General features: G+C 32.1%; 1 protein-coding gene across 1 annotated transcript; it reads left to right on the top strand.

Moving 5' to 3' along the window:
- Window positions 1-10927: 10927 nt before the first annotated feature.
- On the top strand, window positions 10928-22376 carry LOC139511309 (sodium- and chloride-dependent glycine transporter 1-like). The gene is made up of 13 exons (XM_071297945.1): window positions 10928-11403; window positions 13620-13833; window positions 14444-14575; window positions 15125-15304; window positions 15879-15966; window positions 16417-16549; window positions 17033-17396; window positions 17930-18042; window positions 18593-18730; window positions 19317-19416; window positions 20168-20268; window positions 20804-20965; window positions 21273-22376. The coding sequence occupies exons 1-13, from the start codon at window positions 11284-11286 to the stop codon at window positions 21489-21491; spliced, it is 2064 nt and encodes a 687-aa protein (XP_071154046.1). The 5' UTR covers window positions 10928-11283; the 3' UTR covers window positions 21492-22376.
- The last annotated feature ends 1599 nt before the right edge of the window (window positions 22377-23975 follow it).

Here is a 23975-nt window from a genome sequence, read left to right as displayed (position 1 = left end):
ATCGCAGCCTTTTTATGGTTAGGTATTGCGCGAAACAATCAGGTTCGTGCATATAAGTTGAGAAAAAAAAATTATATGCTGTATAAAAGAAGGTGGGAAATTATGTTGCATGTTCAGAAGATAATGGTTCTTTCAAACCTTTATACAATAATGTCAATTTCTAATTTGTTACAATATTGATCATGAATAATAGAATAGTTGGAGTAAATGCAATGATTGACAAAAAGGTGTTAAGCTTTCTTAGGCAGTAAGTATGCGTGTGTATGAAGGTAGAATGAGCTTGTACAGCAACTATTCAGACTTTAAATGTATTGCAATCATTACATTCCCTTATTGTGATTTTTCAAATATTTTTTTACAAAGAAAAAACAACGATTGAAAAATAAATAAAATCGAAATCAAAATGCCTTATGTCCTTATTTTTATGCAAAATAACACGGTGTATGAATAAATGTGAGGCAAACGATATCGAATGGACATTCAAAAAACGAAAACAAACTAACAACACCATTGTAAAAGACAAAAAAAGACAAATTTCAGTATACAAAACACACCATAGTAATCTTAAGAGTGAGCAACACGAACCCAACTAAAAACCGGAGGTAAATAAAGTCAAGTGTTCCAGAAGGGTTACCGGATCCTGCTCTAAATGGGGCACCCATCGTGTTTCTCATTAAGTAAAAAAATACCGGTGGTAAGTCTTATCCAGTAGATTACATTCGAGAAAAAGAGGTTATGTGAGTGGATTTGATAAACATATTACATGCCATAACGGTCAACCCACTCGTGATGGCGTCTCTTAAATCCTCGAAGGGATGATTTCATCCTCACCATTTGGAACTCAATATTTAATAGCTTCCTTGTGAGCTGCAAACCTCTACTAAGAAAAATTTTGAAATGCAATCGCTAGAATATTGTTCCAGCTGCGAAATATATTCTCCATATGCAGGCGCTGTTGGAATGTTGCTCAATAAAAATGGAAAGTTCACAATTGGGAAAGCCGAAATCACTCTTTTGAAGTAAAGTTATGTTTCTAACTGGCCTCATTGTCAATAAGCATATGTAATTCAAAATATGACTTTAATGTGACTCTTGCACATGTTATTTCAAGTTCTATGGGAATTATGCGTTCGATATAGTCACTAAAGTTTGAATTAGGTGACACGACATCATATGTACAGCGGAATGTGAACTTAAATGATAATAATAGCTTGTTTTCATTCTTCCTAAGAAAACACTGTATGAATTCAGCTTTATGTGAATAAAGGAACAAGTCGGAAGCAGATAACATGTTATATGTTATTTGAAGTTTGAATCTTTCGCTTCTCTTTTAAAAGGTATAATAAAAATACCGAATGGCGAATTCAAATGGAGAAGTTCATAAAAACTGTTTTAATCGAAAGAGTGAAGAGGTGGTAATATAAAGGAATTCAGCAACAACAAAAACACATTTTAAGGTAACTTTATATAAAAAGTAAAATCACAATAATACTTAACTCCGAGGAAAATTCAAAACGGAAAGTCCCTAATCAAATGGCAAATTCAAAAGATAAAACACACCAAACGAATGGACAACAACTGTCATATTTCTGACTTGGTACAGGCATTTTCTTATGTAGAAAATGGTGGATTGAACCTGGTTTTATAACGCTAAACCTCTCATTTGTATGACAGTCGCATCACGTTCCATTATATTGACAACGATGTGTAAACAAAACAGACATAATAGGTAAAATTTCAAAATATGGTACAGCAGTCATCACCGTGTCACAATCTCAATCAGAACAAAAACAAACAAATATTTACTAGTAACAAAGAAGCACAAAAAAAACATATATCAAATTTAACAACCACCTTCATTGCTTATTTATTTTTGATTTATTTTTAAGTATGATAAAATTAACCCATAAAGGTTTGAAATATTTTATTTCCCATATCTTTGTGAAGTTGAAATAATCCCTTCGTATTTTACTGACGCCATCGCGAGATATGTTACCTTTTCACAATTGTGAACTATCGAATTATAATACTATTTACCAGGTTTGTAATAACATCAGCAACACGAGGGGTGATACATGTGGAGCAGGATCTGTTACCCATCCGGAGAACCTGATATCACACATAATTATTGATGGGGTTTGTTATGCTAGAGTCTTTAGTTTTCTATGTTGTGTCTTGTGTACTATTGTTTGTCTGTTTCTTTGTTTCTTAGCCATGGCGTTGTCAGTTAATTTTCGATCTATGAGTTTGAATGTCAGTCTAGTATTTTTTCGTCCCTATTTTAGTTTTTTTTTTTGAAATTTACTGTACATAATCCAGGAATGCTAAAGATACTAATGCCTGCAAAAATCCAGTTTGTTATTTAATAAATATATTTCAATGTCATAATCATAAGACCTCTCATAACACAGTTCAATTATAAACAAACAACCTGTTTCAATGACCAACGTTTATATCCTCAAAATCATGTCGTCGATATATATATCAACGATCTTTAAAATGACCAACGCCTACACATCGTACTAGTGACAAGGCCTGTACATCATACTAGTGACAAGGCCTGTACACCATACTAGTGACAAGGGCTGTACATCATACTAGTGACAAGGTCTGTGCATCGTCCGGAGTATAAAATATTTGAGCATTCATTCTATCAAATAAAAATATATACGAAAAAAATTAACAACATGGACATGGTATACTTCGGTCCATTCTTCTACCATGAGAAGTACAACTTCACTTTGCCATAATTAAATTTGCATCATTGTGAAAGATATACATCAAAGATGCAGTGTCCACACGTCCAACTCCATGTGTCCACTAATTCATCAGCGTGACACGTTAGACAAAATCCATTGTAAAGTTTGACAGATTTATTATGATTTGATATAAATAATAAATAGATATCTATATTTGCAAATAACAGACATTGGTCAAGCAAAAAACAATGTATGATATAGTTCATCATTAATACATATCATTTGTCTTCAATTGTTACAGGTAATTTGGTGCGTTTCAGAATACTTTATTTTAGTTTCTATTGTACTTGTCAACTTATACAAATATTGTATGCCACTCTTTCGGTACATATTTAAATGCACTTAACTTTTGAATAATAATTTATTATGAGCATGATCTTTGGTAATTTTCTTGCATAACCAGAAACGGTAAGTAACGTTTTTCACAGCTGAATAAATATGCTTCAAATTTAACGTGTGGTAAATACAATCTAGAACATTGGGTACCAAGATATGTTCAGTGTAGAAAATGTAAAAAGTAAAATAACAAAAATGTCAAACTCCGAGGAAAACTCAGAACGGAAAATACGTAATAAAAATGCAAAAATAAAAGCTCAAACATATCAAACGAATGGGTAAGAACTGTCATATTGCTGACTTGGTACAGGCATTATTTTTCTTGCCGTAGAAAATGTTGGATTAAACTTGTTTCATAGCTAGTTAAACCTCTCACTTGTATGACAGTAAATTTCCAAAGCATTTACCAAATCATATACTAGTACCCAAGTGCTTGTGACAACATATGGTCATATATCTACATATAAAGGTAGAAATTATTTAGAACATAATGGTAAACGTTATACTCATCATATTGTTATCGTAGTTATTGAACTATAAACTGAAGAAATATTAACATGTTCTTGTTTTGACTTTTGAGCTGTTGATACCTTCGGGGACTGATAGTCCAACAGCAGAGGTATACACCCAATGCTGTAAAAATTAAAACAACACGTTACAAGTTCGATTTGTCCAAAGCGCCTAGTTTTTGGATTTATCTTCATCAGAAAAATCAAAGACAATTTATGAAGAAAAAAGTGAGAGAAAAAATGAGTCTAGTTGTAAAATGACCTCAATTTGTAGAAACAATCGTCTGAATGCCATGTAATAAGAATGCGTAGCTGGATAAAAAAAGTATGGCTTTTGAAATTTGAATATTTCTATACAACTTCATCATTTTAAATGAACATAATATCAATGGAATTGCACAAAGCTATAAAACATTAAAAAAAAAAAACCCATCATTTTACGATACCATTAAATTTCTTAATACATGTAGATGTTTCATGTTATTTGTTGTTTCTTTATAATAAAGTGTGTAAAGATATTATTGATAGGAAATACAAGCCACTGTCAGTGCAATTTACATCTAGTTTTATTTGAAATGCATGTCTAATACATGTAAGTTGACTTATCAACCAGTACAAAATAAATATAATCTGGAATACAAGTTAGATTATATAATAATATATAAATAAAACACAAAAATGTGGAGTACATTTACTGGTGATTAATTGGCTTAATCGAGATTCAGCATTATTTTGAATGTGATTGCATCATAGACGATCTTAGTACTAAATAACCCATACACATTTCGACTGGCAACTACAGAAATATTTTCAGTTTTTCTTTTCTGGTGGAATAGGTTTCCTTTTTATAAGTGAATATGGCAAGCCGTGCTCGTCAAAACTATGTTTAAACCCTTTTTTCGACAAAAATACACACTGAGATTTAAAAACGTAAAATAGCACACTGAGAAATCGAAATTACACACTGAGATTTAAAAAAAATAAAAAACACACACTGAGAATTCAAAATTACACACTGAGATTTTGAAAAGACACACTGAGATGAAATAAATTGAAAAACACACACTGAGAATTGTTAATTACACACTGAGATTTCAAAAATACACACTGAGATTAATATGCAAATTACTAATGAATATTCACGAGATGAATAATTCAACAGATTAATATCTTGATCTCAAGAACTCTTGTCATTATAATGAAATGCGATTCCTTCAAACCAACATTCGTAATAAATTTCAAGACTTAACATCGCTCATATTCATAAGTGTGTTGCCTATAATTCAGATCATTACTACTACCAGTAATTAAACATGGGTCCCTTTTCAAAAGTCTTCCAACTATTTCCTTGATTTCGCTAGTTAATCTTTTATATTTTTGTTACGTTTATATGCTATAATAGACACTTGGGTAAAAATTTCACTGCATTCTTTTACAGATTGTTCCAATGTTTTCTAATAATTGTAATAAAGTTTTTCACCATTTGGTTATATTTTGTAATAAGAGTAAGTGGGTATTTTTCTTGTTCTTGTATTTCTAAAGTTTTTTTTATTAATAATTTGGAACCAAATCGAAGGACTAACGAGTTCTGTCCCCTTGTTGTTTTAAGCTTGTAATAGATTCAGATTAAGTATGCTAATTAAATATGTGCGCATAAAAAGTGCGCACAAATCTCAGTGTGTAATTTTAAATTCTCAGTGTGTAATTTTAAATTCTCAGTGTGTAATTTCAAATTCTCAGTGTGTGTTTTCAGTTTATTTATTCTCAGTGTGTCTTTTTGAAATCTCAGTGTGTAATTTTCAATTCTCAGTGTGTAATTTTCAATTCTCAGTGTGTAATATTCAATTCTCAGTGTGCATTTTTCACTTTTGTAATCTCAGTGCGTCTTTATGAAATCTCAGTGTGTAATTTTTAATTCTCAGTGTGTAATTTACAATTCTCAATGTGTAATTTTCAATTCTCAGTGTGCTTATTGAAGTTTTTAAATCTCAGTGTGCTTTGTTGTAATTCTCAGTGTGTAAATTTTTCGAAAAATGGTTTAAACATAGTTTTGACGAGAACGGCTTGCCATAAGTGAATGTTAATCACGATTTATTTATGATTCAAACCGTCTTATTTGGTTCCAAAAATGTGTTGCTTTTAGCAAATAGTAAGTTATCAGGCGCGTTCTCTATGTCTTTGGAATTGGTTGGATGGATTTTTCTAGACATTATTAATTTGATCACTCTTTGATCTGCGCCGGCACCTTGACAGTTTGCTGCCTGAGGCGATTTTGATTTTTCAACTTTGAGTAAGATTTGTGTTTAGTGTAACACCTTTTGTATAGTGTACATAGGAGGGAGCTGGAGTAAATCAAATCCCTTCATTAAGAAAAAATATCTAAAGACATAATGCGACAGTCTATCAAACTGCATGACGTCACCACATGTCCTTCTACCTACAATTATGTCATTACTTATTCCAGAGTCAGCTATTATATATCAATTCATTATTTTACATATATCTAGACATGTATGACCATAAGAATTCACTCGCTAGGTGCATTCAGAAAATCTCTCTAGGAAAAGTCGTCCTTGAGGAGAGTGCAAGTGTACTACTTTTCAGTGTCACTTCATCATTAAGGTAAAACATACATATCAAGGACACATACATATAAATCGTGCAAGGTTGATGCATGTCTTTGTATTGAAATCTCCTATCAAAGCGCATTTTATATTGTGTGTAAAAAAAAACCTTTCCCCCCCCGGTAAAGCCTCTATCGGTTGGAATATAAACACATCCCAGTAAATTTCACCTGTGCATAGATCTTATATAAATTTAACAAAAACATATATCGCTTTGTACAAAGGAGTAGCTCCGGTAAGGACCTATTTTGGCCTCGAATTTCAGGTTCATCTGACGATAGATTTTGACCACTTTTTAAACACCTAAGTGTCTATTTCATTTGAATCAATTAGTTTATCTGAACATTTTAAACTGATTTAGTCATTAAAAACGACCCGATTCAAGCTCAAATATGAAAAATCTACAAAATATGCCGAAAATTGTCACTTTTCAGATGGTTTTTGTCAAAAATGAAAGTGGCCGCATCCGTGTTCATCCTCAATCTTTATATATGTTATGTATTATCATAAAATACAACTTATATTTTAATATTAAGGATGAACACGAATGCGGCCACTTTCGTTTCACACGAAAACCGTCTAAAATTAACTAAAATGCTAGAATTGTGAAGATTTCAGAAGCATGACGTAATGGTGCTAGTATCCGATATATGTGCATTGTATTGTCAAAAACAGCCCATATTTATGTAGCAGAAGCATTCGACTGTACAATAAATAACTAAAAGTTTACATTTTAACAATTCTGTAAAACTGCTATTTTTTGGGGCCAAAAAGGGGTCTTACCGGACCTACTCCTTTAGTCACTGCTTGTTTTATGAAATATTTACTACTTCCAAATTTGACTTCTACAATTAAAAAGTATAAACCAATATTTTCTTTTTAAATTTTTCCGTTTTTAAACGAAAATTAAATAATTCCGCAAACCGTGAAGGAAAGCTTGAATTAAAGCAACTGTTTGATAAAGATAAAAAAAATAATTTGTTATTGGTAGAAATTAATAATCTTGTTGAATTTTCGATTTTAGAATGGCATAAGTACACAGAAGCTGAACAGGCTGCGAGAAAGACCTTATTCGTTCTTATTTTCATAATGATTTGAAATTTTGATTTAATTTTTCAATACAAAATTAAAGGTCAATTATGTCACAATATATATATATATATATTATTTTCATTATTCTTATATAATAATGACGTCATGGAAATTCTACTGCTTTAATATAGTGTTATGCATTGCCGATTTAAGTCCCGCATATATTGAATACATGTATAAGCACTGGCGCTTATCTCTGAAAAAAATACCTAATGGAATATTTTTTTCCGAGACAAGTGGATGTGGGTATACATACCAACTAAACAATTTACAACGATGCTTGTATGATACTATGAGAAGCACGTCTCTGTAAATAATTGTTTGGTACTTGCACGTGTAACTAAATATTGTTTGGTGCTGGCATGTGTTCAATATTTTAACCTGAGATAACATGTAATATAAAATAATGTAAATATTGCATTTTATGTAGAAAATTTAATTATACAATCTTTCGACAATAAACCATTCATGAATATTCATGATTTTAAAGACGTAGCAGTTTAAATTTTGCACACCGTCGTAAACTTGATGAGAAAAGCTGAACGATACTTGTATTGTCACTAGCCCAAGTTATAGTTTAAAGCGCATCACCAGAGACATATACATATGCAGTTAATATCTCTGCCATAATACATGACTTACTGTACCATCTTTAAATAAAGAACAGTATGAAATTCAAATGCAATTCAGAGGATGTTACGGGGCATGCCGATTTACCTAACACCTTTATTCAGTACATTTCACCACGTTCCATTTTTTCCTTCTTTTTTTCAGATCGCTCTTTTTCTCTATCCCCTAAATCACACATCCCCATTTTTAAACACCCGGAACATTCAAAAAGCGTGCAACCTCTACCATGCATGAAACGCAAATTAAGTAAACATTAAGTTTAAACAAATATAGTCCATCCCGGATGTAAAAGTCAATTTACTTTTAATAAGATAAGCTTTTATTGAGGATATGTGTTAAGAAAAAGAACAATACGAGCTCTAGCTGTTGGTCCCTTGATCAAATATCATGTTAGATCTTGTTTTAACGCTGGTATAGCATACAACGACGGTCTTTCATTCTTTTCTTTTTTTTAGAAGGAAAAGGGGGGGGGGGCTTAAAGGGAAAAAAATATTTACATTGATTTAAAAAATGTTCTTGTTCCTGCATTTTATTAAACAATAATTTGTTTTCAGTCATGACCCAATGTTTAAACCAAACTAATATATTGTTCGTCAAAATATAATTCAAACAATTTGTTTTTTATCGTGACTAACCAAAAAGTAAAAAAATGTCTCTTGATGTATAAAGTACGTAAATATACGAAAATATATACTAGTCAACAAAAGAAACGAAACGACACTGTCACATACATAATAAATTAGATACACTCTTACAAGGTAAATAATTGCCCAAGTGGTCTAATTTTTACAGAGTGTTAATTCTCTTCAAAACCATTGATTTAAGGAAAAGAAAAAAAAAATCAAAAATTGTATTTTTACCAAAAAATCAAAAATTGTTATAAGAACTGAAAACTGGAAACTGAAACATCATGGTCTGCTTAAAATTTTGAATGTCTTTGCAGGTAATTGAATACTTACTTAGAGCGCATAATAAAAGACGATTTCAGTTTCCTTTAAATTATAATTTACAAATGTTTTCGCGGTCTCATGTCAAAAAAGAAAAAAACGCCTTAATTGGCCCAGTTTCACGAAGCTGTCTTAGGACTAAGACATGTCTTAGGATGGTCTTACGACATATCTTAGTCCTAAGTGTGTTTCACAAAGCGGTCCTAAATTAGGACATCTCTTAAAGTTGGTCATAAAGTTAGGACAACGCGAGAGGTGTTTTATGATGGTCTTAGGATAGTTATACGTTTATTAATATAAATTACACTCATTTTTTGTATTAATTTTGAACAAAAAATATCTTATTATTATCTAATTATCTATTCTCCTGTTCCTGCTTAAAACATATATACATTGACGGATTATCAGGATTTGTCAACAATGAAAGTTCGATGTATTGATATAAAAATTGCACGATTTTATCTCTTAACCTTTTATAACCAATAAAGTCGAAATTGAATTCAACTCACTTGTACCAAAACGTTACAATGTCATAATTTTGTATTCTTTTTTCTTAATTTTGCATTGAAAATTTCATATTTATATTGATGTATTGTTTAAAGATAATTTATATATAAATTACTTTTATTTTTTTATATTTATTTTGCAAATTATGTCATTATATTAATCAATACGTTTAGAATAATTTATGGTAAGACATACTACATTTACATGATTTTTTTCCGTAGATCATATTTATATTTGAAAATTTAAAGAACTTGCGACAGGTTTAGGATGTCTTAGCTAAGATGATCCTAAGACAGCTTCGAGACGAGGTCTGAGATATGTCCTAGGATAGTCATAAGAGGATCATAAGACATGTCCTAAGATATGTCTTATGACATGTCTTAGGATAGCTTCGTGAAACCGGCCTCTGGTTATTTATTTCCCGCACTTTTACCTGTTTGTTTACAGTGCGTGAGTGTAATCTATTTCTGTCTGACTACGCGGGGTCGATAAAGTTTATTAAGGTAGTTTCATGGTATACCGCCATCTTGGATTGAACAATCACAGTAAAAAATCGGTCTAGTTATTTGCCTAAATCTGCAAATTTGGAGACAGATTTGCAATTTGATGGTTAGACTGTTTAATAATAAAAAGAAAACTTGGCAATTTATTGTATAATTCAAAATAATTAAACAAATATCATTTTATTTTGCTTTTTGAATCATTTTTTTCAAATGAGCCATTTAAGGGAAGATAACTCTTTTAGTAAAAAATTTATACTGGACAGATAGGGATTTTTTTTCTTTTTACTTGTAGCAAGAAAACAAGTTCGGTGACACCATTTTTTCTTTTTATTTTCTTAAAACATATTACAAAACCTATCTTTTCACAATTTATTTAAAAATTCTATCTCATAGATTATTTTTTATGCACACAATTGTGTTTTTCCATTAACAATCTAACCAAATTTAGGCAATTTTCAACGACTCATAGCTTGAAAAATAGCACGGTGACCCCTACTTTTTATTATATTTTTGAAAAGAACATATTAAGATCTTCATTCTGGCTAAGTATAAGAAAATTCTGTCTCAAAAAAGATTTACTTATGATCTACCTTAAACGATGTATTTGTTTCTAGCAGCTTAACGTTTACTAAACGATAGTCATCGATGACAAAATTTCGTGTTAGAAACAAATGCACTCTAAATCTTCGAAATTAAATGCCGACTTTTATCAACATTTACCGCAAAATAAATTTGACCCGTGAGTTCAATACTGGCTTTCCAATTTGGTCATTTTCTTTTTGTCATATGCATTTGCTTTGTAAATGAATGTTTGTTCATTGGATAATTCAACAGTTTTTTTCTATTTTAATTGTTATATTTTATGATATATTTATGTTCAAACTTAGTGTATCGTTTCTTTAGTTGACTAGTATATATCTAGTGTACGTGTAGTCATAAACAATTAAAACAATTAAAATCAATGCAAAATTTTGGATAGAAAACTATCAATATAGATTTTATTTTATACTTTAAACTTTAATAGGAAGAATGTTTCAATACTTTATAAGTTCAGTTATCAAAGCAAGAAACATCTTGTTATTATTGATCAAGCAAATGACCTTGTGAACTCATATATTTGAATAAAACCCACGTGGTTATACTTTCATTCATTGATATAACTTCGTGGAAATATTGAGAAATCTTCCATGACGCACGCCAGCTGGAATGTATACTACACAGCTTCCACATGTGAATTCAGAAAGAAGTTGTTAGCGCAAAGTTAAAGCTCGAGGTTTAACAATCACACACACATTTGTTAAGAATTGATGCGAAGGCAAATAAAAGTTAGCCGTGTTTAATATATTTTCTTGTATATATATATTTATTAATAACTGATGAAAAACATGCCTAAGTCATTTGAGAATGGGTACGAGAAAGGGACATGTTTGGATAATGGAGTAGTAGATGGTGGAGAAAATCCTTATTTATTTCCAGAGGTCCAAGTTGTAGAAGTTGTAAGTAATATTTAAATTAGGGCTTCATTTTTAAAGGCCGCAAATATTAGCATATTGAAAAATGTTTATATTTACTACATAGACCACATTTCTTATTTTTATTGTCGGGTGGATCAAATTTTGAAACAATATTAAATATTATTAAGGTTTAAGTGTTTAAAAAAATATCTTAGTTCCGTGTATAACGTTTAAAGTTTTGGCGGTTGTTTCCGCGTTCTTTTAGTTAGATTCAACCCAGTACTACGGGAATTTTTAAACTTTCATTTTAATTTAAATATTCATTTTCTTTTTATCTTTGCCTTATAAAATTAAAATAACACAATTTGAAAATGAGTCCAACATGCTTTTCTGGATAACATTAAGTCAATCACAGAAAACCCATAACAATTATTCATGAATGTGGAGATTTTCCGCGTATGAATAATTATCATTTTGTGAGATCATCTTCCTCATCTGTATACGACATATGGTATAGTAAAATGACCTTCATATTGGTTTCATTGTTACAATTATTCAATAGGAAAATAGAGATAGAAGGTCATTGAAGTCGAGATATATTTTTAAGTTAACTATGATCTTTTACATTTCCCTGAGATACGGGCTAAGATAATCTTCAAATAGCTCTTGATTAAGATGGGTTTCGGTATGAAAAGAGTTGTTATTTCCCTCGCCATTTTTGGGGGGCAAACAATAATATAAAACATATGCTATTTATTTGCTTTTTGCTTTCATTAAGATTGCTACACAACTCGTGTTTGCGGGGAACCATCTATAGATTAACATCTTTGATTAAAGGCCAAACACAACATTTACAAATCGAATTTCCATGCAGCAGACGTTTTTAGAATCTTAGTAGTTTGTTGCCATAGCAACAATCCAGATTGGCAGAATTCCGCTGTCACACGTTGATATGTTAATCGATAATAACCTCTGTGGCATCAAATATGCACAAGAAATCTAGCATGCAACATAATTATATATAACTAACTGGTTATATGAGAAAAAAAATATGTTAAGATATTTTCATACCAATTAAACGTCTCATGATAAGCAACATATTAAAGTGTTACGATGATTTTTATAGAGCCTTTCAGAAGCTTATCGTTTAAACCAATCCTTAAAAATATTAACTCGAAGATATTATACCCTTTATCAGTGTTAAGTAGTGTAAAATAGCATTGTTACAAAATAACAAAAATAAACAATACAGCATTCACAAAAACATTTAAATCGCTTTTCTCTTTTATAATGCGTGACAACATTCCTTGCTAATTGTCATATTTTATTTCAACATAGGTTTACGGATGTTTGTCGTTTTTCTTTTTTTTTTTTTTTTAATGTTAACAATCGAAAATATTATTATTATACTAATAGCAACGGTGTGAAACATTTCCACTTTTGACCTTGGTATCAATAGTTAAATATCGGTTCATCGACCTGGTGAAGTTCTTTATTGAATAAAGTTGTATTGGACAAATACATTCACGAGAGTTTAGTTTTGTGGAATATCAAAAGTATCTAATATGGTGTACAAGGAGCTAACGTTTCAAGGATCTTATGATTTACATTAAATGTTAAAATAAACAATTTATCAAATATTTTATTACAAGTATGCTGAAGAAAACCGGTATAAACGGAAACACTTCATTATACTGCGATTAAGATGATAAACCACAAAGTCAACATGGAATGACAATGTCTCCTCTCGCTTAAAAACTTCCTTAATAAATATTGCCTTAAAGATCTGTAACACTCGACACATTGTGTCAGTGTGGTGTACGACCACATCGGCCCTTTGGGGGGGGGGGGGGGGGGGGGGGCAAGTTCAAGACGTGAGATTTATTGTATTGTTATTTATTAGAACAGACTAAATCCCGCCGCATTTTTGCGCATGTCCTAAGTCAAGACCTCTGTTAGTCTTGTAATTTTTTTTTTAATGTATTCATTTATATGTTGCAGAGTTTAGTGTGCATTGTGACGTCCATTTTCGCTAAACTAGTATACATTTTTTTAGAGGCAAGTTGAGGCCCACTTCCGAGTGCGGGATTTTCTCGCTGTCCTGACCCATTGGTGTCCTTGTGCAGTTTTCTGCTCTGTTGTCGGGTTGTTGTCTCTTCAACACAGTCCCTGTTTCTATTTTCAATTTGATTTAATGCAGTTCTCAAACATTGTCAATCATTTAACATACATGTGTTTTGTTTACTTCTGGAATGCAGAAAGAAATAAACGGAGCAAATGGTGATAGTCAGTATGAAACAAACAGCCAAGAAAGTGATGAATCCGGAAGTAACGACATCTCAACGGACTTAAACGAGAAGCCCCGAGCAGCATGGGGTGGACAGATGGAATTTATCCTGACTATGGTTGGGTATGCAGTCGGATTAGGGAATGTGTGGAGATTTCCGTATCTTTGTTACAAGAATGGCGGAGGTACATGTTTATGTATAATTCAAACAAATAAACAAATGATGTTGCTAAACCCCCACCCATCCCCCGCCCCTTTCTTTCCTTGTGAAATTCTACAGATACTTAAAAAAAGTTAAACAAAACGAAGCATTTTACACATCTTGTAAAAGAAAGGAGCAAAGAATAAATATGTTGCATTTTCAAAATGATTTTAGTTGTTCAAAATATATCAATTCAACTTCTTTTGGGTTTCAGTTTCTTTCAGATTTATACATGATATATATGTCCGTCTTCCTCGATATTACATTGAAAAGAATCATATCATATTTCGTATTCCTTGACAAATTCGTACAAGTATTTACAGATTTAACATGTGTACAAAAATACTTATGAAACACTTCAATACAGACTTCCTTATTTGGATTAGATAGTCCAAAGAGGTTTCATGTTAATGATTTATAGTTTATATGTTCCTAGTTTAGGATGAAACTTACTCTGTCGGCCAAACCGTTGAAATTTAGTTACAAATATGCCCTTCAAGATAATCTTTTCGTTTTGTTTTGGTTTCTTATAGGCATGTCCTATATCATACAGAATACATTATAAAATTATAATTTGTTCCATTCCATTGTAGGTGCTTTTCTGTTACCATACACTCTGATGTTAGCAGCAGTTGGTTTGCCTTTATTTTATATGGAAGTTGGAATCGGACAGTTTGCTAGTCTCGGTCCATTGAGCATGTGGAGGATGAATCCACTGCTGAAAGGTAAGTCACATTATTTTTGTGGTTTTGTTTTCAGTGTCAAACATAAATTGATGATTTATACGTATTTTTTTTAAATTTTGATCCGAAAACTGACGGATTATCTTAGCTGAAAGATATTTAAAGAAGAGTGTTACTCTGGCCTCTTCCTAGACAAATTGCAACGATTGCGGAAACCTCACTCAAATGAGTAAATTGGTTAAATAAAAAAATATTATCTTATTGTTATTTTTCTGATACCATTTTTCAATTTGACCTATTCATTTAAAAAAAGGTTGCAGTTGATTGCCGTTTTTTTTGTCTTCATGTTAATAATTATTTTTCCGGTCTTGGTTATGCCATGCTGTTAGTGTCTTGGTTGTGCCATGGTGATAGTGTCCTGGTTGTGCCATGCTGATAGTGTCCTGGTTGTGCCATGGTGATAGTGTCCTGGTTGTGCCATGGTGATAGTGTCCTGGTTGTGCCATGGTGATAGTGTCCTGGTTGAATGATGTTTAAATGTTAATAGTGTCCTGGTTGAATGTTGTTTACATGTTAATAATTATTTTCCAGGTCTTGGCTATGCTATGGTGATCGTTTCCTGGTTAATAGGATTGTATTACAACGTTGTGATATCACATGTGCTGTATTTCTTATACGCATCATTTACAACAGAGCTGCCATGGGCCTCCTGTGGGAACGACTGGAACACGATAAACTGTCGTGACGCCAACGCTAAAACAGTAGCCAATAGTAAGTTCTCAATTTCATGCGTGTGGGTCTTAAATATAGACGGTCTCATTCCGAGGAATCAACCCTTTTTGCATGTTTTGTTTTCCAAAACCACCGGTTATATTATAATGCTTTTCGCTTCCCTAGGGTGAATATTAAAATCAATCAAAATATCTGCATGTGAAAAAATATATATAAAGTAAAAGGAATAAGCTAAATGCAAGGGTTCCCTCATAATGAGACCTTCCATATGAAAAAAGTGAGCTTTTATATTGCATTATTTATTTCTATATTTAAGAGTGATATTTACAAATGTCCCATGTGTATGTGTTTGTGTGTGTGTGAAAATTACTAACATATTTGAGATGGATCTAGGGGCTGCAATATAATAAAAGATTTGTAAAAATTCAATAAATAAGATAGTGTGAGTATATATATATAACAAACATATAAATACATCCATTATCAAGAATTTATCTTTATGAACGAAAAACAAAATCTGGATCCATTTCTAAACTGTCACATATCACTAAAGGGACATTTTATAATTATTATGAAAATGATTCTGACCAGTTTCTGTTTCCTTTTGTTACAGACACGTTTAGTAATACAACAACGGGTGTACCCGCAGCCATGTCTCTGCACACCAACACTACCCGGACTCCAAGTGAGGAATTCTATAGGTGAGACGAAAGAACAATAAATAAGATGATGATATTCGTCTCCTTCTAACCGGTCGTCAATGGCAATAAGTGATGAGCTTCTACGATAAGAATCGAAAGAATCTGCTTTGTCTGTTGCTTTAATAACATGTTTTATTGCAGAACAGTAGAGTTCCTGATGAAAGCATATTCTTAACGGTTGAATTATCGTAAAGTGCAGTTGCAATTGGCTTTGTATACTTAATTATTGAGAAAAGATTTTAGTTTTGGATTCTTTGTATGATCGAAAAAAAATTCTAAAATTCTGATAAAAAAAGAAAACAAAATTACTTTCAAAAAGTGAGATAAAAAAGTATACAAAGACCGAGTTTTGCAGGAGACGAAACATGCATTTAACCATTTATTTTTTTCTTTGAAGGAACAGAAATAGTTATGACTCACAGAAATTTTATAAGTCATTCGTTATTTTAGGTATCATGTTTTACAACAGACAGATTCTATAGACGACTTCGGTACTATCCAATGGCATTTGGCCCTGACTTTGTTCATAGCCTGGGTAGTGGTTTTCCTTGTGCTACTTAAAGGAATCAAAACTCTTGGAAAGGTAAGTACCAGTATTCAGCTGTATATTTCTGTATGCCGGGTAAATATAAGGAGTTTTCTAGTAAATAGCAATCACCCAGCAACTGAAGGTGTACTTTAGTTACCTCTTGATAAAGGGAGAGCGTTAACCTTGAGAAAAATATTTCTAGCCATATAATTAGCGATTTTCAAAGGAGATTTTAAACATTTCCTAATAAATAAAGGGTAATGTATGACCTTACTTTTCAAATGAATTCTCATTTTTGTTTAAACGTTTGAAGGAAGATATGTCGAGTACAGAGTGGATATTTCAGGTCTTTTATTGTTAAATTATCATTATTCAAAGAACAGAAAAAGACATGAGACAGACTAAAACTTGCAAAGTCATTGTAGAAAACTTTGAGATACTAGTAGTATATGCATTTAGTTCAGTCTACTAACATTGGAACCTTAGATGTAATACCCTTGCTTGAACCTATCTGAAAGCAACATATTTCTATTTTAGGTCGTCTACTTTACTGCAACCTTCCCATATGTCATGTTGACAGTACTGTTCATCCGAGGAGTAACTTTACCAGGAGCATCAGTCGGAATTGAGTATTACCTGAAACCAAACTTCGAACGTCTGCTTGATCCGCACGTGTGGAGTGACGCAGCAACACAGATTTTCTACTCTCTGAGTGCATGCACTGGTGGTCTGATTGCTATGTCCAGCTACAACAAGTTCAACAATAACTGTTTTAGGGATTCGCTCATTGTATGTTTTGTGAACTGTGGTACCAGTGTGTTCGCCGGTCTAGTCATTTTCTCTGTTCTGGGATTCATGGCAACGGAGAAAGGCGTTGACGTCAGTAAAGTTGCAGATGGCGGTAAGTCAGATTTTTAAGGCGTAAAACAAATGACTATTTGCGGTATGGGCTTTGCTCATTATTGAAGGCCGTACGGTGACCTATAGTTGTTAATGTCTGTTTCATTTTGGTCTTTTGTGGATAGTTGTCTCATTGGCAATCATACCACATCTTCTTTTTTACATTTAAGTATTTTTCTTTTTATCTCTGTTTTCTAATGAGAATATGCATGGAAATAATTATATCTATTTTTCGACATAGAATCGATTTGTCATTTCTTCAGTATTCATGATCTGCAATAAATTTTCATTACGTAAGAAAAATCAATAGACCTACCTAGATATTACAGACAGAATTGATTTGACATATGTCAAGTTGTAATCATGGTTTTCGAAGTTTCCGTTTATTTACCATCTACGTCAAAAGAAGATTAAGAAGTTCAAAGTCCTTATTATTTATGAGAAACAGACATGCCTCACCTTCTTATTGGAAAACCAACTGTTGTTTACTCTTCAGAAATTGTTATTGTTTACCTGTTAATGTTTATTTTGTAGGTCCAGGTCTTGCCTTTGTTGTTTACCCGGAAGCTTTATCACGTATGCCAATCGCCCCTATGTGGTCCGTGTTCTTCTTCATCATGATGGCTACTTTGGGATTTGGTTCTGAGGTGAGTCTTCAACTTTGTTATCGTATAAAACATTCACTTTCATCTTTAGAATTATAGTTATTCGTTTCAATGGTTAAAATATTAGACAGATATGTTTTTGTATGAGCAGAACGAGATGGTACAACTGTCAATCACAATAAATATAAACGAAAGAACAAACAAAGAGATGAACGTGAGAATATATGTTTTTAAAAACCAATATGCATGTTAAGTAGCGAGGCCAATCAAAAGTTGATGAATGAAGGAACATCTGACATTATACATATTTGCATCAATTAGTCTTTTTAATTGGTGACCGGGAAAATCTATGGTACACTTGTAGTAGGAGTTATAAAAACAACAGATGCATAAACAACAAAAAGCACCAGATGTATATACAAACAACAATTGATGCAAAATATTAAAGATTTATGTTTCACATCTGCTACATGATGTAAACTGGTTTGATTTGCATACATACACTTCCGTTAATGTTTGTGTACTTATACCATTTAAAAGGTAATTAATTTCAGAAGTTGACTGCACTAAACTTGACTTTCATATTTTCCAGTTTTCCTACGTAGAGACATTTTTATGTGCAATTGGTGACGAGTTTCCTCAATTTCTGAGAATCAGAAAAAACAACATTATATTTAGAGCTGTCATGCTTGGAAGTGCTTTCCTCCTTGGTTTACCGATGGTCTGTAATGTAAGTATATTATGAAAATCATGGCAGATTTTACATCTTGAATTTTAGAGCTTACTGACATTCAAGCAAGTTTAAAATTGTCTTATGTCCAGTAGAAAATTAAATGGATATTCAGAAAAAGATAGAATAAATAAACAGATACGGTTTTGTTACTACCAAGTAGGTTGGACGAGAGGATAATCATAAAGATGTTTCTGTGACAATGTCACATTAAAATGATAGCAAAAATGTGGATAATTGGGTACAAAAGATTGTTTTGACATGCTACATATATCGACCCCTCCAAGCACTAAATAGACAGTAAGGAACCATTGCCTTGCCTAAAGCTCCGAAAATCGGTCGTCCGATCTAAGATTAGTATTGGTATAATGGTATTTAAACAAACTTAAGTTGTATCATGTATATGTTTAATTACAGGGTGGTATTTACCTGCTGAACATAAGTTGTATCATGTATATGTTTAATTACAGGGTGGTATTTACCTGCTGAACATTGTCGACTTTAGATCATGTATATGTTTAATTACAGGGTGGTATTTACCTACTGAACATTGTCGACTTTAGATCATGTATATGTTTAATTACAGGGTGGTATTTACCTGCTGAACATTGTCGACTTTAGTGTTGGTGGATTCCCACTGCTTGTTGTTGGGTTACTGGAACTTGTTGGAATTAGTTGGATTTATGGTAAGTTTCCAAATTATTCGTGTTTTCATTTTTTAAGTTGGTAAATTTGAAGGATTGCACAAAACTTCATTTCGGCCATTTACTAATATCAGAGCTACATATCATATCAAGGTATTAAAGATTTATATAAAGGGGAAAATATTAAAAGAGTGCATCCAAATTTTAAAAAAGTCTAAGAAAAACTGACATTACCGTATATATATGACAATAAAATGGACGGACAGGCAATATCAATAGTCCACGAAACACAACATGAAAAGCTACAGATTGATCAACACCAAACCAAGGAAACCAAGTGTTCCCCAGCAAACCAAGGATTGTAATCAGGTAACACGAACCCCAGCAAACCAAGGATTGTAATCAGGTGTTCCCCAGCAAACCAAGGATTGTAATCAGGTGTTCCCCAGCAAACCAAGGATTGTAATCAGGTGTTCTCCAGCAAACCAAGGATTGCAATCAGGTAACACGAACCCCAGCAAACCAAGGATTGTAATCAGGTAACACGAACCCCATCAAACCAAGGATTGTAATCAGGTGTTCCCCAAGTTTAGCTTACAACAGAGACATTACACGAAAGAAGAAATTAAAAACAATGTACATGCCAGATTTAAAAAGTCAACTCAAGTAGAAACAACTTATTTTCGTACATTAAAAATGTTTGTAGCTTTTATTTCTCCACTCAGCCTTAAATCTGATATATATTATGCAACCTTTCAAAAGAGTCATACAAAGATGTTTTATCTTTTTACAGGCATGGATAAATATTCTGAAAATGTACAAATGATGATTGGTTCAAGACCAGGAAAATATTGGATAATCTGTTGGAAGTTTTTATCACCCTTCATTATTGCTGTAAGTATAAATGTGTTGTTAGGTTGCTGTCTTATTAACTTGTATCACAAGTCTCCATTTTAAATTAAATATTCGTGTCGTTTCAATTCAACGTTTTTCATTGGAATGATGAAAGGGTAGATTACATTTCTAATGTTCCAGGAAATATTTTTACCATCGAGATCATAAAACTCATTTGAAATAAAATAGTTCATGTCATATCGATATTTCATTTCAAATCAATGTTATTCATTTGAATGATGAAAGGATAGATTACAATAACAATGTTTCCTGGTGAAAGGGTAGATTACAAAAACAATGCTCCAGGAAACAATTTTATTTATCAATTTAATGTACATACCATCCAGATCATATTTCAATTCGTCCAAGATTAACTGTATATTGATTACTTTATTTTTCACTAAAAATATTCATCATTTATTGATCTGTATGATAATTCTTAGAAAAAAATGCCGGGTTTTTCCAATTTCGTGATAACAAGGATAAACGCAGTTTATCAAATTTATTAAATTTAAATTATCTTGTTTTTTTCCAGCTCACAATTATCCTGAATATCGCCATGTACAAAGAACCAACAATGGATGACAAGAAGTATCCTGCCTGGGCAAACAGTCTCGCATGGTTGATTTCAATGTTTCCTATTGTAGCTATTCCTGCCTGGTTCCTGTATAAGTACTGTACCGTTGGAGGATTTGAGGTAATTTGAAGTCGTGTTACTTGACTTGTTATATATGCAAATATTATACTGATAACCTCATATATCTATTGATGTTTTAAAAGTAGACATATGCCGTTTGGTTAGGAATCTAATAGTCACGGATAAAGTGTTAAATCGGGTAAAAATGTAATTATATAATATTATATGGTTATTTTCGTATCAAATTACATGAAACTTATACACATAAATCAAATTATTGTTTGTGCTTTGTCTGACCAGAGACATATAATACATGTCTCCTATATCTATATCTAGTTTTCAATATTTTTATTTTCATTTATTTCAGGTATTGAGAGAAAATATGAAACCATTGCCATCATTTGGACCTGTTAAAGAAAAACGATATGCAGAAATGGAAGCAGAAATTAAAAATCATTTTAATCCAGCCTTTACAAGATTAATGGGGAGCCAGGTGTCAAATACAACGTCAAGTACAGAATTTTCTCCACAGTCATCGACTTTAAATCTTATAAAATCTAGATCTTCAGGGGAATCAAACGTTTGAAGTCGACGTCTATTTGACGCATTAACTCATCGAAATATCAATCAAATGGACAGAAAGTTGTCAAAGAAAAAGGGTAAACGGAATTAGCAGTTCCTGCAAGAAGACACTGAATGCAAAAGTGCATCCAAAGATGAAAGCACGTTCCACCAAAAGACAATACGAATTACATATTCAATGATATCGTCACATCGCGCAAGGATTTATACGTTCTTGCCTCATGAGAGGACTAACTGTATGAACATATCTGTTATTTGTCTTTCCTGATCTCTTTGTTGTGCTGCATTCACTAGATTGTAAATCAATAACTAGCACTCTTTCTCTCTTTCTTCTCTGTCCCTCACTCCTATACAAATATCATTTAACATTAAAGGGGCATTAGTGGCCAAATTCACGTCAAACAAAATAGATATACAACTTCCACATTTTATTTCAGCCATATTAGAATCACAAAAGTGTATAAGAAAACAGTAATCAATACATGGAATTGTTAAATCAGTATTCAACATTCACTTTTTGTAAATGTTTGAAGCCGACAAAATTAAAACATGTTTAATTATTTCAAAACCGTATACGTATATTGTCCCTTTTCAACAATGATTCAGAAAAAAACTAATAGTGCATTACAATTTGAATGACCTTCAGTTATGTTTTTGCTTTTGTTTAATATGTCTCTTTACACATAAATTCAATAGGTTGTTAAAATATATCGAACGAGACAATACAGAAAATACTGATTTTATCTGTAGCTATTGAACAGTTCATACAATATTCATACTAGAAGTATTTGTTAAAATGATGCTCAACTTTACCAAAGATTGTTTTACTTGATACCTAGTGAACTGCGGTGCAATTGTTTTTGTTGATTTAAATAAATTATTTTGAAAATGTTTGTTTTATTGCTATTTATTATTTGAATCAACGAACATTACTCGAAACGTATCACTGTTTATCTTGCAAACATGTCTCCCTTTCAAAGTTGCAACGAATTACCGACACCATGTTTGCTAGAAGATTTCTAAAATAAATGTGAACTATATATGTTATGCGGTGTGGGTTATGATCATCGTTGAAGGTCAAACTGTGACCTACAGTTGCAGACATTTACATCATTTTGGCTCTGGTGGAGTGTCTCATTGACAATCACACTTCACTCTGTAAATAAAATCTGTAACAGATTTAAATATCGGAAAGGTAAGTATAAAAGCTATGATCATAGGTTATTGATAAACTACACTTTATTGATGTGCTTGCAGTGACGGCTCAGCTCAGTTAAAATCTTTCGAGCTTGAATTTCCAAAATAACGTTAAATATAGAAAAGTGCTTCGGACGCATCATATTTATAAAGTTTTATTTTCATTCTCACTCTAGAGCGTTTTCTTGATTTAAAGCAGGAACGACCTAGCCCAAATTTCCGAGAGAAATTCGTAAAAACATTAAGACCTATATAACCAAAGAGAACAGACAAAAGAAGTTGTGAATAAAAGATTCATACACGACTCCTCGCCGTCATGTACAACTGCTGCTGTGTATATGGGAAACCCCTAATTGAATTTCAGTGATAAAGCAGACAAAGAAGTTGCAGCAGTACTTTCTGTAAAAGAATAAGTAGGTGCATTGTTGAATAAGCTCCCTTTTGATTTTATAAATTTTTGAATATACGTTTCAGAGTTATGGGATTTAATCAATAAAAATGGGAACTTTCAAGTTTTCGGACATTAACTAAAAAATGCTTTTAACAGTCTTCATGACTAGTTTACATCGATTAAAAAATGCTACCTATATTAAATTTGTGATATGACATTAAGGGGTAGTTGAATGTTATTCGTTGAAAAAGCGACGGACGTGTGATGCGCCCGGTCACGAGCTCTTTATTTCCCATCTATCTTTAATTGGTCAGTTATGTCATGTTTAGGACAATTGGTCTTTTTGTCATGTTTCTGACGATTGATCGTTAATTGGTCTGTTCCGGTCTAACTTTGAAAGAATATTCATAATAATTCACATAATATGTAATTAATCCAACGCATAAATAGAACATCACGTAGTTTATTTGTGTTGTAAGCCGGATGGTGTTCTTAGGTCTTTAAATATTGAAATTGAACAAACATTGGATATACAAATTTTAACGAGGATAATTGATTGGCTGGTTGTTATAATATTTGCATAATGCATCGAAGTATGATAAAAATCATTGCAATCTAATAATAGGAAAAGTAGGATTGCCACCTAGACTTGCACAACAAACATACATATGTGTTTTAAATAAAAAAACATAAAATATAGAATGTCGGGGGAGTTGATGCTCTTGGCAATGTAAGACACAAAATTGCTCGGAAAATGTGTATGAAGCAAACACTGGCAAGTCGGTCAAAGAGCTATTGCACATAATTCAAAGTATAACTATAATATTATAAAACGACAGTTATGGCTGCTCTATGTAGGTGTGTATGCTATACGTTATGAGGATTTGTGTCCAAACTAAA

Source organism: Mytilus edulis, chromosome 2 (assembly GCF_963676685.1).
Source record: "Mytilus edulis chromosome 2, xbMytEdul2.2, whole genome shotgun sequence".
NCBI lineage: Eukaryota > Metazoa > Mollusca > Bivalvia > Mytilida > Mytilidae > Mytilus > Mytilus edulis.
The sequence above is the reverse complement of the archived record's forward strand: the minus strand, read 5'-3'. Positions and strand labels throughout refer to the sequence as shown.

Coding starts and splice junctions, on each gene's coding strand:
- LOC139511309 (XM_071297945.1), top strand. CDS start 11,284: ATGAAAAACATGCCTAAGTCATTTGAGAATGGGTACGAGAAAGGGACA. Junction 13,834..14,443: donor TTGTTACAAGAATGGCGGAG/GTACATGTTTAT, acceptor ATTCCATTGTAG/GTGCTTTTCTGTTACCATAC. Junction 19,417..20,167: donor TGGAATTAGTTGGATTTATG/GTAAGTTTCCAA, acceptor ATCTTTTTACAG/GCATGGATAAATATTCTGAA.